Below are 17,349 nucleotides of genomic sequence, written 5' to 3' on the forward strand. Positions count from 1 at the left end.
CCTGAAATGCAGAACGGGTGGTAGATGCAGGAGCAGGCTAACAGGTAAGTGCTTCCTTGGATGAGGTGACAGACAGGAAGGGATATTTTTGGCCTAATATTTCGTAAAACCCAGCCCACACACAGGAGCTGTGGGTGCTCAGAAAATAATTGTCAAGAGTTTGGAGTGTTGCATGTGCAAGTTTTATTTTCTAGAATCGCCTTCAAATCTTCCAAGTATTATGTTTCCTAAGCCAAGTGCCCCATTCCTCCACAGCAATTCCTCCAGGAACAGCCCAGGCCCAAAGCAGACCCTGTGATCACCCTAAATAGGTTTGGGAAATGGTAACAGAATTACGTGGCATTAAAAAAATCCCCTGGAAATAAGGCAGCACTAAAGCCATGCACTGAAATAAAGTTAGGATGATGAAGGATGGCTCAAAACAGGGCTGGGAGCATAACAAGGCTCCACACCACAAGGCAGGAGGTGACTGGGAGGAGATGTTACCGTTGAGCCGGGGCCCTCCTCCATATCGGCGGTAGAAGAAATCGGCCACGTATTCTGATATCCTCTTCATCAGGGATATCTTATCAGGATGCAGTTTGCCATGGGAGCACAGGCAGGCTGTGTTATCAATAGGTTTGGGAGGAGTGGACTCATCCAGCCACTTCTGCAGCCATTCCAGAGAGATGAAGTCGTAAGGAGAACCTGGGAGGGGAGAAAACACAAAGAGAAACAAGACCACACATGTCAGCTCCAACACCAGGTGGTATTTTATAATTACTCTTAAAAATTAACAGGCAATCACTGTGGATTAAATCTCTGAGGTACAAGTTTTCAAAGGTCTGATCTAGCTACTCCCACCCCATTCTGATCTCAGTGTCACAGACTTGGAAGACAGGAGCTTCGTGAGATTGAGATGTGCAGATCATTTTGGATTCAGCAATCAATATGCAACACCTCCAAGGAGGAATGGGAGTGCTTTCAAACCTTTTGGGGATTACTGGAGAGCAGTTGAGGAAAGGGAAAGGTTTTCCTATCATCCATCAAGGGACTGATATAATATTTAAATCATGATCATACTTTCCAGGCTTTTTCTACAACAGAGACAGTTCACTGGGGTAATTTGAAAATTAAAGGCAACAACAGCAGAGACGAAATCAGTGTTCCCCCTGTCTTTTCAGCATACAAATTTTCAGTGTCTCTTAAAATTTTAGGTGAGAAAATTCTAAAATTTACAGTGCAAATGGAAACTTGCTTAGGTTTTTTGCTGAAGCAGTGCAGCAGGTTTGCCCTTGTTTGATGAAAAAGAAATACAAAGCCGAGGTTCAGGAGCAGGTCAGTGCTTGTATGAGCAGGTTGGGGTGAAACCCCTGTATCTCAATACTGAGGCACAGTATCACTACTTAACTCTTCAGTGGATGACTGGGAATTTGGGAAGAAATTAGGAAGATTTCAAACCCATTCTGTGCTGCCATGAAGGCAGCTCTGAAACCATGGGGAAATGCACCCGTCGGTGACATTTATAACTGAGCAAAAATCCTTTATATTTCCTAGGAGGGAGCAACAGAGAAGCAAGAGGAAAATACAGAAGGCAGGAAAACACTGTGTCTGCAGCTTGCACTGGAGCTTTGTGAAGCCTCTTTTCCTCCACAGCCTCAATCCATGGTGTTTTCATCTTACGCAATGCCCGCCGCAGCCGTGACCTCCAGAGAATTGCGTCGCTGTCAGAACCGGTTTGCTAGTTTGGGATGAAACTGCCTCCCCCAGAAAGGAGGGTTTTCTGGGGCAGGCTCCACAAAGCTGGCAGAAAACGTGTCTGCACAGCTGCAGAGACAGCCCCAAGCTCCACAGACATAGGACCCGGAGCAGTGCTGGAATGACGCTGCCTCCAGCTGTGCTGGAAGTGCTGTGCCCATGACGTGCCAGCAGCAGGCAGAGGGTGCCTCAGGGCAAAGTTTCAGGTCTTGTCATCTCCAAATTGGGGCAGAAGAGCTTCACCTGCACTTGTAAAAATCATATTTTTTTGAGATTTATTCCTCTGTCACATCAGAACTGCCGAGAGCAAACTCTTTTGTTCCTGCTGAGGAAAAGCACACGGGAACTGTGCTGCTGCTCCTTTTCACGGGTGACTCAGGGCAGGTTCATCCCTCCAGCACAACTCTGATCTCACAGTGACATCTGAGTGCTGCTCGGGCTCACAAGGAGCTGTGACACCTTCTGACACCTGCATTCCCAAACTGGAGAGGCAGATGCTTACAGGAACAGGAGTTGCTGCTGGGCTACTCCAATCTCATGGTGGACTCTGAGCATCCAATAATAAAAGCTGAACAGTGAATTCTCTTACAGGCCACACAATTAAACCTACTTTTAAGTCTTCAATAGTAATTATTCTGCAGTTTTTAGGAGAGGTATATAGTGATGACAAATTCTCAGGGCTGGATAGATAGAACAAGTTTTGTGGGAGATGGGTGAGAAAAACAAAGTGGGAAATAAAACTCAGTGTGCTGAGGCAACAAGACACAAGGAGAAGAGAAAAAGCTTAACCCCAGTCTCCCTACAAAACTGAGACATGGAGCAGGGAAGCACTGGCAGGGATGGATCCAGTAATTTTCTGCTGGAGGTCAGGCATTCTCTCAGCCTGTTACCTGCTGATGAATTGGGCTCACCAGCTCCCAAACCTGCTGTGAGCTGGCAATTTGGGAGCAGGCAGTTATTCCGCCTCGATGATCCTAACGAGCTGAGCTGCTCACCAGGCAGAAGAAAAGAGTCACAAAGCATGAGGCTGACGGATGGGGAAGGAGCAGGAGGGGAATTAGCGATGCCAGAGGCCATGAGAATGAGCAAAGAAAGGAGAAAAATAGGTTAAGGCAGGAAAAGAAGCAAAGGAAAACAAATGTAAGCATGCATGAAGCTCTCCCCTTGCAGAAGGCTGCGGGAACGCCTTCCAGCAAGGCCACAGGAGTTGGGAGTTAATCACAAATCATTGCTAAGCTTAACAGCTCTACTACAGCAATACTCCACAATGTCTTACAGACCAGCTTCGGCGGGTAACCTTTGGTAGAGCTCCTTCACCTCCTCGTGCTTGATCTTGCCTCTGGCCACGCTCTGTTTGCGCATCTCGGCCATTTCGTTGCACCACTCCTCAAACTTGCAGTTATCCCGCTCTACCAGCTCCTGCAGAAAAGCTGGGAAAGAAAAAAAAACCAAGAAAAACAGGAATTGAAGGGAAAATGCCAGCTATGTTAATTACCATGGGTTATCTGGGGACAACAAACCTAAAAATTCCCTCCCGCAGCCTTGCTGGGCGAGGTCTTTCCCCAAGCCAAGCACGTGGATGTTGCCCTCTCTGATACTGAAGGTTGCAAATTATTAAAAGCAAAGTTTTGCACCCAAGAAAATAATTTACTTGGGGTTGGTTGCAATGTTAAGGTGCAGCTCCTCTGTCCTTCCTCATCATTCTGAGAGGGAAACAAATTTTCACCCTCTGCATACACCCAAAGCCTGTCACAACCTGCAATCCAGCATGCTGCAAACCCAAGGGCAAAGAGCCCTCAGGAGATGGGAGATTAGCCAGGGCAGATCAACAGAAAGGTGAAGGGAATGGGGATTTTTGCTGCCACTGATGGAAAAACCCCAAACAAACCAAACCTCAGCAAGGAAAAAAGAAGATAAACCACTTCCCTCAGAGGGCTGGTGTGAGGGAGCAGTGAGGGAAGCTCTGCTTATCTGAGGCCTTTTCCTATTTAGAATTATTCTGAAGAGCTAAAATAGCTGCAAAAAGGTTAATTCTTGACCAAAATATCCACCTTGGGAGAATATCCAATATTACAAACTAACCAGCTTGACCTCCTTGAGATCAGAGCCAAAGTTACGTCTCTCCACTGTCCCGGAAAAGCAGCTTTTTAACAGCATCAAAGCAAAATGCCTCAAATTTACAGTTCCATGAAACCTCCCCACAACCACAGAGCTCGACTGCTGCCCTTCACTCCCTGTTCCCTGGCAGGATTCCACGGGAAACAAAGGCAACCGCGGGGCTGTGCAGGAATTTGGAGCTGGGTGGGGAGGTTTTTGTTGAGTTATTGTTTTGGGCAGAGGGGTAGGAGGAAAGGGAGAGCAAGAAAGCTCAGGAAACAGGCTGAAAATACAGATCCAGGCAGGAATTAGTGCTAATTCCTGAAGTTTTATGTCTTGGAGGGTGTGTTTTAAACGGGGGGGCCTGGGAAAGGTTTGGGGTGTTATTAGAGGGGAATTAGGTGTATGATTTACCCCCTCTGCAGAGACCCAAAGGGACCTGCCACCTCTGCTGTCCCCACTCCACAGAAAATGAGGGAAGGGGGAACACACCTCAGCACCAGGGGCCTAATTAGTATTTCTAATCAAGGAGCAGCCTAACAGGAAACATGAAACCCACAGGGCAAAGCCCACAGGGAGCTCTGGCACCCCCATAATTCCACAGCACAACACGAAGGCACTTGGCCCAAATTCCCACTGGGGGCTCAGAGCCTCTTTATTTTCATGTCATTTATTCCTGATGTGGCAAAGCTGAAGCAGTCACAGAGGGAACCTGACATCTGTCAGGATTATTCACCTCCTCGTGTCTTGCTGATGACATTTAACCACACTGCTCTCCTGCTCCTCTGGGATCAAGGCAGGATGGTGAATCCCAGAGGGACGATCTCCTCCTGACCCCTTCCCAGCTTGACCAGCTGGGTAACAAAGCAATGTCTGAGTGGGCACATGGGAGGGATTGGCAGTTTAATGTTAATTAAGTGCTTGGAAAATCCAGGGGTTTCACTCAAGGTGCTGACAACACCTTTGGGGCTCATGGCAAACAGTGAAAAATCATGGAATCCTGGAGTGGGTTGGGAGGGACCTTGAAGATCGTTTTTTTTTTTCACCCAGGGACACCTTCCACTATCCCCAGTTGTTTCAAGCCTCATCCAACCTGGCCTTGGACACTTGCAGGGATCCAGGGGCAGCCACAGCTTCTCTGGGCACCCTGTGCCAGGGCCTGTCCACCTCCAGAGCCAGGAATTCCTTCCCAATATCCCATCTGACCCTGCTCTCTGGCAGTGGGAAGCCATTCCCTCTTGTCCTGGCACTCCATCTCCTGTCCCAGTTCCCTCTCCAGCTCTCCTGGAGCCCCTTTAGGCAGTGGAAAGGGCTCTGAGCTCTCCCTGGGGCCTTCTCCAGCCTGGAACCACAGCAGAGGGGCTCCAGGACCTTCCTAGCTCTAAAGGGGTCTTCAAGCAAAATTTTGCCTCCTGGTCCACCTAGAGCATTGCAGGGACTCACCTGGCACCTGGACAGTGAGGGATGGAAGACCTCAGGACTTGGGGTCCTTGTCAGGAAGACAAGCAGGACCCCAGGACTCACCTGGACAGTGAGGGATGGACAAACAAGACCCCAGGACTCACCTGGCACCTGCACAGTGAGGGATGGCTGAGCAGCATCCCAGGACTCACCTGGCACCTAGACTGTGGGGGATAGCTGAGCAAGGACCTCAAGACTCACCTGGACAGTGAGGAATGGAAGAGCAGAACCCCAGGGACTCACCTGGACAGTGAGGGATGGACAAGCAGGACCCCAGGACTCACCTGGCACCTGGACAGTGAGGGATGGAAGAGCAGGACCCCAGGACTCACCTGGACAGTGAGGGATGGAAGAGCAGGACCCCAGGACTCACCTGGACAGTGAAGGATGGACAAGCAGGACCCCAGGGACTCACCTGGACATTGGGGGACAGAAGAGCAGGACCCCTGGGGGACTCACCTGGCACCTGCACAGTGAGGGATGTCCGAGCAGGACCCTAGGACTCACCTGGCACCTGGACTGTGAGGGGTGGACCCTGTGGATCCCAGGGACTAAGGTGGCACCTGGACAGCGAGAGATGGCTGAACAGGACCCCAAGGACTCACCTGGACAGTGAGGGATGGATGAGCAGCACCCCAGGGACTCACCTAACAGCGAGGGATGGCTGAGCAGGACCCCAGGACTCACCTGGCACCTGCACAGTGAGAGGTGGAAGAGCAGGATCCCAGGGACTCACATGGACAGTGAGGGATGGACAAGCAGCACCCCAGGACTCACCTGGATAGTGAGAGATGGAAGAGGAGGACCCCAGGGACTCACCTGGACTGTGAGGGGTGGAAGAGCAGCACCCCAGGACTCACCTGGCACTGCACAGTGAGGGATGGAGCAGCAGCACCCCAGGACTCACCTGGCACCTGCACAGTGAGGGATGGAGCAGCAGCACCCCAGGACTCACCTGGCACCTGCACAGTGAGGGATGGAGCAGCAGCACCCCAGGACTCACCTGGCACCTGCACAGTGAGGGATGGAGCAGCAGCACCCCAGGACTCACCTGGCACCTGCACAGTGAGGGATGGAGCAGCAGCACCCCAGTACTCACCTGGCACCTGCACAGTGAGGGATGGAGCAGCAGCACCCCAGGACTCACCTGGCACCTGCACAGTGAGGGATGGAGCAGCAGCACCCCAGGACTCACCTGGCACCTGCACAGTGAGGGATGGAGCAGCAGCACCCCAGTACTCACCTGGCACCTGCACAGTGAGGGATGGAGCAGCAGCACCCCAGGACTCACCTGGCACCTGCACAGTGAGGGATTTCTCCCGGGCCTGCAGCCTGTACACCAGCATGTAGGCGTTGCGGGAGCAGTGCGTGCCCTTCCCGCACTTGGGCTTGCGGGTCTGGGATTTCGATGGCTCCGCTGTGGGAACAAAAGGCACAGCCTCAGCAACACACCAGCTCCTTCCCTGGCCCTCCATTAACGGCATGAGTGTGCCACCCAGCCAGTTTCTCTGTGCCAAGCACTGGGCTTGGCACGGCTCTAAATTGTATCCCAAAGAAAGCCCCAAATCTCTCCAGCCTTTCTGGGTAAATCAAAGGGACTAAATTTAGGAGCCTGTTCTGAACCTCCCTTCTCAAGAGCCTTTCTTCTCTCCCCAGTGGAACTTCTCTGAGCCAAAAGCCACTCTTGGAAAAACATCCTTTCTCCCTTTTGCCTCTTGTTCTGCTGTCCTGACTCCAAAGAAAAGAGTCAAATCCTCAGGGAAGAAAATGGTATTTACAGGTGATGGTGCATATGAAAAAAAACACAGCAAAGCTTTTAGGAAGCCAAGAGCTGTGGAAAGGGTTGTTTTTGAGCAGCTGCTGGGGGATGTAAAGTTGTGTTGCAAGAGCTGCTCTTTCCAGATGGATTCTGAGGCAAGGAAAACACTTATCTACAGCTGCAGCTTCAAAAATCAAACCATTCAAAAGAAAGAAATAAATTAAAGGGACAACATTCCATAAATTGAACTCTAAGTGGGCCATTGAATTATTAAGTTTCTTTCCCCCAAATTCTGAAAAAAATCATGTGCCTTTCCCCCAACACCATCTAGGGGACTTCCCAGACTCTTTATTTGCATTTTATCCAAGAATTTTCAAAATTGTTCCCATCTGCATGGCCAAGACTCTCCCCCCTACAGTCCTTCAGTTTATGTTACTGACCTTCTCCTGCTGTTACATGTATTTGTAACAAAGAAAAGCCTCAGTTTTGCCTAGAACAGGCAAATTACATCAAAACTTGATACAAATATTGAGCTCCAAGCTTAAAGAGGCTCCTAAACACACTTTACTTCTATTTTCTAAACAGCCATGAATTGAAATACGAGAAATAAGAACATTTACAGTTAAGCATGAACCTTAATAAAACTGAGGTCATGAAACTTTATAAAATTGAGGGCACAGCAGTTTACTTGCATCTCATTTGTTGCACTGGGTGAGTGGGGAGGGTAAAAACAAAGGCTGAGCTGCCCTGGTGCTGTTCAGGGCTCAGTTTCCCTGTGCACCACTAGATGTCCAGCCAGCTCCAGCCTGGGCCAGCTCTGAGCAGAGGAAGGAATGTCCTCATTCCAAGAGGAATGGGACAGAGTGGTGGCACAGGCAGGATCAGGGACTCACTAAGGCTGGAAAAGCCCTCCAAGATGATCAAAGCCAACCATTAACCCAGCAGTGCCAGGCTCACCACTAACCCTGTCCCCAGGTGCCATGGTCACACACTTCCTGAGCACCTCCAGGAATTGTGACTCTACCACTGCCCTGCCTCCTCCAATGCCTGACTGCATCTTCCATGAAGGATTTTTCCCAATGTCCAACCTAAATCTCCCCTGGCACAGCCTGAGGCTGTTCCCTCTCCTCCTGTCCCTGTTCCCTGGAGCAGAGCCCGACCCCTGGGCTGTCCCCTCCTCTCAGGAGCTGTGCAGAGCCACAAGGTCCCCCCGATCCCCCTTTCCTCCAGGCTGAGCCCCTTCCCAGCTCCCCCAGCTGCTCCTCAGAAGTTCTCCAGACTCTTTTCCTTGTGCTGCAGACCCCTCCTCAGCTCCACTGTCCATCTCTGGACACATTCCAGCACCTCAAGAAGCATCGTGGAGGTGAGAACAAGGAAATGGGAGAAGGCTTAAGAGAGCACTTAAATCTGCAGATTTTTTTTTTTCTCTTAAAGAAAAACAACATTCCATAAATTCTAACCACAGCAAAGCATCCTGGTAGGTAACAATTCCTGGGAATGGATTGCTTGCACTGCAAGTGAATTTCTTCATCATTTCCCTGGCTTTCCCCGCTGTGAGCACCTGCACTAGAGAACACTGAGCCACTACAAAACCATTTCAACTCCAAAACGAGCTGTTCTTATTTATTGACTGCAGAGTAAGAAATTCACATCCTCAGCCCAAGCTTTCCAAGAATCTCCAAGAAATTCTCCAATTCAGGAACACAGTGATATGGGCAGCACACAATGAGCTAGTAAAACAGAAAAGAACCAAGGAAAAAGCTCAGAGTAAAAAGGCAGTTTTAGCTTCCAAGTTGTTGTTTGGATCAAAAACCTTTTTTACTGCCTCCAAGTAAAACACCTCAGTGGAAACACAACCATAATGTGTTAAGGAAAACTGAAAGCATTCTCCTTATCTGTTCCAAGGAAATGGCAGCCGCCTGTTGCTCCCTGATAGGAACCCTCTGCCCGTGTTATCAGCATTTTATCTGCCATGTGGCAGCCAGAAAAATACTAGAGCAGCTGATCATGAGGTGTAAACACTCACACGGGGCTGAAACAAGCAAATCTGGCTGTAATCACCAGGATTGCTGTTAGGAGGAGCAGGACACCAGTGCTTGTGGTAGAAAGAGTTACTTTAAAAAGGCACTCACAACTGAAAGGTTTTACCTAAATCTTCCTCAATTCCCAGCTGGAGTTTCTTCCCCTCCATCTTCTCAATGTCTTCATCGTTGAACTTGTACCACTCTCCTGTCTGTGGGTCCTTCACGTGGGCAATGTAGTGCCCGGAGTAGGCGCTTACTCCACGGTGTATGAGCACAGCGCTCAGCTCGTACACGTACACCCCGTCTGCAAGGCAGGCAGCACTTACACACAGCTCTGCAGCCAACACAATTCATCCTTCCTGCCCTAAAACCTCCTGTTTTCACCAGGCAGCAAAGCCTGCACTTGAACTCACAGCGCTTCAGGACATTGCTAAGAGGTTGTGGTTCAATAACAGGGATGTTGTTTGAAATACGGGCTTCAAACAAGTCTGGACAGAATTTTGAATCAAAATTGGAGAGGAATTCAATCAAAATTGGAGAGGAATTCAATCAAAATTCGAGAGGAATTTAAGCAAAAATTCGAGAGGAATTCCATCAAAATTCAGAGGAATCACAGAATCCCAGAATGGTTGGGATTGGAAGGGATTTTAAAGCTCATCTTGCTCCACCTCTCTGCCATGGGCAGGGATATTTTCCACTATCCCAGGCTGCTCCCAGCCCTGCCCAGCCTGGCCTTGGACACTTCCAGGGATCCAGGGGCAGCCACAGCTTCTCTGGGCACCCTGTGCATCATCACCCTCACAGGGAATTTCCTTCTAAATAGAATTAGAGATCTGTCAAGAGGCAATGGGCAAAGATAACAAAAAACTCACTTTTTTGCTCCATGAAAGGCTCCATGTCCAGCAGCTCTGAGAAGCCAATGTAGGTGTTCAGCTTCTTCTTGTGGCCAGTTTGTCTGTGTGGAGGCAAAGCTGTGGCTCAGGGCACAGCAACAACAGCTCCCATCCCAAAACACCACCCTGAGAGGCTCAGACACCTCAAATTAAAGCAGGAAGAGCAGGGTGGTGACTTCCCCAAGAGCTTCCAGGGTGTTCCCACTCACCTGTCAAACACAAAGCGCATGAGCTGCAGGTTGAGGGTGCAGGGCAGGCTGAGCAGCCGGATCTTCCTCGTGGCATTCTGCTTGCTCTGACAAGTCTCACAAAAATAACGATTGTCCCCTTCTAATTTTTCCTCCTGAGTGTGGAGAGGCAGAGGGAAAGGTCTTGAGAACGTGTCAGCACTGAAAAGTCAATTGAGCTACTCAACAGCTGGAGAATGAGAAGCACCAAAGTTATTTTAACTATTTAAGTTTCTTCTCAGCTGCTGCCTGAATTTTTCTGAGTTAAAGACACACTAATGACTGCACTTTACAGCATGGCCACAGCAGGCTGCTCTCACTTTAAGGCAAAGTTTAGACTGAATCAAGCCCCATTCCAAGTTCTCAGATCTCTTACTCTTGCTCCTTGCTTGGCTGAGTTGGTTTATACCAAAGAAAATAATTAAATCACCCCTTTTATGAGTTCACATGGACCCAGTTAATGTAAAGCCACATTTTAGCCTGGAAACTACAACCCTCTGCTCAGCCACCCAAAATCACCCTGCAGGAGTCACTCACTGCCTAAGCAGATCCAAGGGCAGGGTTAGGCCAGAGGAAAATTCCAACCCCTCTAAAAACGTCACAGGGTTGCTCTGTGTGAAGGAGGAGCAGACAAATGTCAAGTTCTCCAATTCAGGAATTCAATCTGTGCACCCAAACCAGTTTTTTTTCATAGCAGACCTCCCAGGCAGAGCAACTGGTTTGCTGAGTGCACCAGAGCAAGCAAGGAGCTCAAGGAAGGGGTTCAGGTCAGTTCTGTCCTAAATAGTTGGAGTGGAATCCACACCTTAGTGTGCCAGAGCTGAATTTCATATCCAGAGAAATTTTCAAGCTGAATCGAGGGCACTTGCAGCTGTTCCTGCAGCTATTCCCAGCACTCCCTGGTACTTCTGAGAGCACATTTTTCAGCAGGGAATGTCTCCTGTTGCTATGCAGATGAGCACTGACACAGAAAACATGGAAAGCAGCCGTTCTCCCAGTGCTATCCGTGACAAAGCAGGCAGAGACTTTTCCCTAACTTTCCTGGCAAAGTATTTTAACTAAAAATGCAATTTTCAAGTGCTTTTTAAAGCCATAACAGGAGCATGTGCTATCACAGAGTTATTCCTTGCTCTGTGCCTCAATCCTCATTTTTTAGGTCTGCAGGAAAAAACATTTTCACTTGGATGGAGCTCCCTGAGCCAAGTCAGTGGCTTCACCCCAACACTGACCTCGAAGGCTGTGAATTGGAGGAAGGAACTGAAATTCCTTGCTAAAAATAGCAGGACTCCAACCCCAACGAGCTCATACCTTGAGGAATTCTGTTATACAGTCTGTCAACTGCTTGTGTCCTTGGATGTTTAACTCCAGCTCGTAAAATTTAGACACCAGTTTAGATTCTCTGCCACACTGGTTGCAGCTGGGATGGGAAAGAAGACAAAAATATATCTGAGGACAGGTCAGGGCTTATGCATTGAGGCTCCCAAGCCTTTAATAAAATATTCCTTGTGTAAAACCAGGAGAAAAAGTGAAGTCAGGGCTAAGGAGATTCACACCTCCACACCATAAAAACGCCAGGAGAAGGTTTAAACAACTTAACAGCACCTACCAGGACCTGTCACAACTTGCATGTACCGTTATATTTTATTTTTAAGGTGAAATTCCCAGCTCTGAGAAGACAGGAATGAAAATACAACACCCATGATGCTGTTTTCTGGCTGCAGGACCTGCCATTCCATTAACTCACTTGCAGGTTTAGTTGGTGAATTCTCATTAAAGGAGTAAAAGCAGCTGCAGAACTGTCACAGTGACACCACACACACAGGAACAGGAAAGGAAAAGGTAAATATTTCCCAGAAAGTGTTTCTGCTGCAGCTTAACTGCCTGCTCCTGTTGCTAGGAGGGATAGTCTCCTCCTAAATCCTTCTAAAAATTTAAATATTTACAGAAAGGGTCTTCCCAGAATTATTACTTACACTGTGACATAGGCATACTCTCCACAGAACTGCTTTTGCACAATGTTCCGGACATCTGGGTTTTTCTGTTTGGACAAAGTATCTTCCAGCAGGGACATGAACAGCTTGGAAAACTCCTGGGCATCCTGAAAGAGAAAACCAAGTTCATTAACAATCCACCACAGCACAATCCCAGCCCTGTCACTAATTCACTGCTAATTACCCCAAGCTCTCCACACAGGCTGAGCTGAGGCTCCGTGAGCAGCATGGAAAATAAAGAACAGGCAGGAGAACTGAGGAAAACAGAGGAATTTGGCCAAAAGGAGAGTGAGGCCCTCGGTGTGGGAGCACAGCAGGAGCTGCCCTGGCTCCCTGCCAGCCCTGCTGGGGGCTTTGACTTCTGGCCTGCTCCTCCCAGGATTCTGGAAGGGATAAAAACCCTCCTGTGGAGCTTTCGAGCCCCTTGATCCTCCACTTTGCAGCTGTCCCTGCTCAGATCAGAGCTGAGAAGAGAAATAAAAACACCCCAAAAATGAGAAGCTGTCCTTTGGGTGATCCCAGCAATGCTCCTGAGCTTCCCCACACCCAGCTCAGGGCCTTTCTCTTCTGCCCTGGTTCTTCTCTTCCACAAATAAACACGTTTTGGCCTCTCTCAGCTGCCCTTTGGTGTCCCTGGTCAGCTTCCTTCCTCTCCTGACCCTCCCAAGGAACACTTGCCAGTGCTCTGCTCTTGCTCCAAAACCTCCCATTACCTCTCCAAGTGGATTTCCCAGCCCTGCCCCTCTCCCAGGCTCTCTCCAGCTGCAGCCCCACAGGGCCCTGCAGCTCTCAGCTCCCACATGCTGCCCTGGAATCCTGGCTGGCTCCTGTGATCCACCTCCCCCTGAGGATCTCCTCACCCTTGGGAGGCCCTCTCACCACCCAAGCCCCAGGAGGAGCAGCCCATGGAGCTCACTGGGACCCTCACTGCAGCTCTGGCCCCATCCCATCCCTCCTGGGTTCATCCCACCACTCCCCTGGCTCCTCCTGATCTGCACTTAGCACTTGCTAGCCTCATTCCATTGCTCCCTGGGCTCCTCCTTGTATCCCTGTATTCATCCCATTGTTTCATGTTGTGATCCTATCACTCCCTGGGCTCCTCCTGATCTCCCTGTCTCCACCCCATTGCCCCTGGGTCCCTCCTTATCTCTGCATCATCATCCCATTGTTCCAGGTCCTGATCCCATCACTCCCAGGGCTCTTCCTTGTCTCTTTGGCCTCATCCCATCACTCCCCATTCTCACTCTCTGGACTCCTCCTGATCTCCTTGGCCACATTCCATTGCTCCTTAGCCCCATCCCATCATTCCTGGGTTCCTCCTAACTCCCTGTCCTCACCCCATTCCTCTTTGGGACCCTTCTGATCTCCCTCTCTCCATCCCATTGCTCCCTGCTCTCCTCCTGATCTCCCTGTCCCCATCACATCACTCTCTGGACTCCTCATCTCCCTGTCCTCATCCCATCACTCCCCATTCTCACTCCCTCACTCCATGAACTCCTCCTCATCTCCCTGGCCTCATTCCATTGCTCCTTAGCCCCATCCCATCATTCCATGGGTTCCTCCTATCTCCCTGTCCTCATCCCTCCCTTGGGATCTTCCTCATCTCCCTCTCTCCATCCCATTGCTCCCTGTTATCCTCCTTGTCTTCCTGGCCCCATCCCATCACTCCCCATTCTCACTCCCTGGACTCCTCCTGATCTCCCTGGCCTCATTCCATGGCTCTTTAGCCCCATCCTATCATTCCATGGGTTCCTCCTATCTCCCTGTCCTCATCCCATCCCTCCTTGGGACCCTCCTGATCCCATTGCTCCCTGTTCTCCTCCTGATCTCCCTGTCCCCATCACATCCCTCCTCGGACTCCTCATCTCCCTGTCCTCATCCCATTCCTCCTTGGGACCCTTCTGATCTCTCTCTCTCCATCCCATTGCTCCCTGTTCTCCTCCTGATCTCCCTGTCCACCATCACATCCCTCCTTGGACTCCTCCTGATCTCCCTGTCTCCATCCCACTGCCCCTGGGCTCCTCCTTATCTCTGCATCATCATCCCATTGTTCCATGTCCTAATCCCATCACTCCCAGGGCTATTCCTTGTCTCCCTGTCCTCATCCCATTCCTCCTTGGGACCCTCCTGATCCCACACTGCTCCCTGTTCTCCTCCTGATCTCCTTGTCCCCATCACATCACCCCTTGGACTCCTCACCTCCCTGGCCCCATCCCATCCCTCCTTGGGCTCTTCCCTGGGCACTCCTGCTGTCCTGGTCCCCTCCTGTTTCCCCCTGCACTCTATCAGGGGCCCACAGCCCCACCTCCCCCTTCATGTTTGCAGCCAGATCCAGCTGGGAGCTGCCCAGTGAGCACCCAGGGGTGATTCCCAGTTTCTGGAAGTGCCAGGAATCCCCCCCCACACACACACACACCTGCTGCTGCCCCGTGTCCAGCCCCAGCGCCTTGACAAAGGCTGAGGGGTCGATGTAGCGCCGCTTGCTGTTCTGCAGCAGAGCAAACAGGTACTGCAGGTGCTCACAGATGGTCTGGGGCTCATAGTCTGGGAAAAACACAAGGCACAGCAGGAATTCAGGGGGAGAAGGGATCGCTCCAAGTGTTTCACAACCTTGTAAAAGTGATGGGCTTGGAAGGAAAAGTAGTTTGAGTTGTCAGGAAAACTGAAGTGGATCGTGTAGGTGATGATAGCACATCCCAGCACAAGCTAAATAGAGAATAATTTAGGTTGGAAAAACCCTTAGGATCATCAAGTCCAACTGTAAATATTTACATTCTGCAACTTTCACATAGGAGGGTGAAGCCAGGCTCTGTTCCCAGGGAACAAGGGACAGGATGAGAGGAAATGACCTTGAGTTGCACCAGGAGAGGTCTAGGTAGGATTTAAAGGAAAATTCCTCCATGGAAAGGATGGTCAGGCACTGGAACAAGCTGCTCAGGGCAGTGGTGGAGTTCCCATCCCTGGAAGTGCTCAAAACCTGTCTGGGTGTGGCAAATGGGTAGATGGGCTGATGGTGGGCTTGGCAGTGCTGAGGGAATGGTTGGACTGATAATCTTGGAGGAGTTCTCCAACCTTAGGGACCCCAAGATTCCATCCTGCAGTGCCCAGCACGAGCTATGAGTGAAGGGTTTACACAGCATGCACCAACTACCCCAAAAACAGCTTCTTATTTACCCCAGAAGGTGAAACATCATTTACAACCACCATGAAAGAGCTGAGGTGGCTGTGCTGACCCAGATCTCCAAGAGCAGAAAAATCTAGGAGACTTAATCCTGTGTGGGGCCCAAATTTCAGCCCTGCCACAGCACAGACCAACCCTGACCCACACATTCCACCCCCAGCACCACCACCAGCCTTGGCAAGCAAGACCAAACCAAACCATTTTCAACCAGCTCAGATCACTCTGACCTAGGACACTGTCGTAGACATCTTTTATGGAAAATCCTTTCCTTAGGATTTTTCCTCCTGAGAAGCTGAGAGGCCTCAGGAACAAAATGTAAACATTGATTATCTGCTGCTGTGGAATGCAACAGGTGCATCTGTGATTGGTCTCATGTTGGTTGTTTGTAATTAATGGCCAATCACAGTCAGCTGGCTCAGACTGTCTGAGACAGAAGCTTTTGCTATCATTTTTTATTATTCTATTCTTAGCCAGCCTTCTGATGAAATCCTTTCTTCTATTCTTTTAGTATAGTTTTAACGTAATATATATCATAAAATAACAAATCAAGCCTTCTGAAACATGGAGTCAGATCCTCATCTCTTCCCTCATCCTCAGACCCCTGTGAACACGGTCACAGGACATCACCTGGATTAAGGTCAGTTCATCCCCAAAATCCAGATGACAGCTCCAAACCAACAGTGCAGGGACAGCCACAGCTTCCCCCATGAATTCACCTGACCAGCCTAACGCCAAGGTGGGGTTTTAGGGCGGGAACAAACCCCTCACAGGTGCCACTCACCTGCGTCCTTGGGCACGCCGTCCCCGCAGGCGCTGGGGCACAGGTAGAGCGCCTGCCGCAGCTCCAGGTTCAGGAACCACATCTGCAGGAAGGTGTTGACGTAGCACGTGGCACCCAGGTTGGTCAGGCCCACAAAGGCGTTCTGGGGGACAGAGAAAGAGCCAGCTGAGGTCACCTGCCCTGTCCCCAGCGTGTCCCTGGCCCCATGGCGGGGTTGGGTACCTTCTTGCGGCGCTCGCAGTTGGGGTCGTCGATGTTGTGGAAGCTGTTCTCATCGATCTCGCCCAGCCACGCGTGCTCCCCGATGCCCACCAGGCAGTTGGGGTTCCCCCGGCAGTTCCTCCTGGGGAGACAGACGCCAGCTGTCACCCCCGTGTCTCCTACAGACCCCAGCTGTCACCCCCGTGTCCCCCAAGGGCTGGCAGGGTGACAGTGGGGGGGATATGGGGAAGCACGTAATGTTGAATGGGATGAGACACGGAAAACCCCCCTCCCCAAAACCAGTGGTCATGGGTGAGGAAGGAGGTGGAGAACCAGAGGGGTTTTTAGGTAAAAAAAGGGGATGCCAGGACCAAGGGGATCTGCTATATCAGGGAAGTCAGGCAGGGACAGGGCTTGCCCCAACTCCAGGCAAGGAGATGGGTTCCCTTCAGCCCACAGGGATCCCCCATAAATGGGGAGCCAGGCATAGAGGGGTCCCCACAACCCTGGGGTGGGAATATTTCCTTACATCTGAGAAGCCAGGTAAGAAGAGGGATTCCCTACAACCTCAAGGTTATCCTAAAAATGGGGAGGGACAAGCAAGGAGCGGGACTAGCAAGCACCCTATAGGAGCTCCCCTAAATCTGAAGAACCCACCCCACAACACCAGGGTGGTGTCCTGTATCTGCCTGGGAGCCAGGTTGGCATGAGGGTCTCCCACCACCCCAGGGGAGTTCCCCTACATCAGAGGAGCCAGGGAAGGAGAGGGGTTCCCCACAGCCCGGGGAGGGTCGGACCCCTGTGTCTGAGCAGAGAGACAGAAGTTACCCCCCAGCCAAGGGAGCCCCACAAGGACACACAGGGCGCTGAGGGCCCAGCCCGGGGAATGGGATCCCCCAGAAGAGAACACGGGGGAGCCTCCACCGACCCCGCGGGAGCCCGGCAGGGTTGGGGACCGCCCCGCGCCTCATGGCGGGAGGGAGCAGGGGCTCGGAGG

The 17,349-nt window shown here is 50.8% G+C and overlaps 1 protein-coding gene across 3 annotated transcripts in view; it reads right to left on the reverse strand.

Annotated features, from left to right (window-relative positions):
- USP48 (ubiquitin specific peptidase 48) overlaps nt 1–17,349 on the reverse strand; it is a 34,304-nt gene that overhangs the window by 16,717 nt on the left and 238 nt on the right. For 2 of the 3 annotated variants that reach the window (XM_058818818.1, XM_058818817.1), the window contains exons 2-12: nt 16,374–16,494; nt 16,152–16,293; nt 14,606–14,733; nt 12,172–12,296; nt 11,507–11,615; nt 10,181–10,314; nt 9,951–10,033; nt 9,203–9,382; nt 6,587–6,712; nt 3,018–3,167; nt 487–687 (exon numbers count right to left, since the gene is read on the reverse strand). In XM_058818818.1, coding sequence (XP_058674801.1) covers nt 487–687; nt 3,018–3,167; nt 6,587–6,712; nt 9,203–9,382; nt 9,951–10,033; nt 10,181–10,314; nt 11,507–11,615; nt 12,172–12,296; nt 14,606–14,733; nt 16,152–16,293; nt 16,374–16,494 — 1,499 coding nt within the window. Of the gene's footprint in view, nt 1–486; nt 688–3,017; nt 3,168–6,586; nt 6,713–9,202; nt 9,383–9,950; nt 10,034–10,180; nt 10,315–11,506; nt 11,616–12,171; nt 12,297–12,373; nt 12,456–14,605; nt 14,734–16,151; nt 16,294–16,373; nt 16,495–17,349 lie in introns of those variants that run through there. The other variant, XM_058818819.1, reaches the window with a different exon arrangement.

Source organism: Ammospiza caudacuta, chromosome 22 (assembly GCF_027887145.1).
Source record: "Ammospiza caudacuta isolate bAmmCau1 chromosome 22, bAmmCau1.pri, whole genome shotgun sequence".
NCBI lineage: Eukaryota > Metazoa > Chordata > Aves > Passeriformes > Passerellidae > Ammospiza > Ammospiza caudacuta.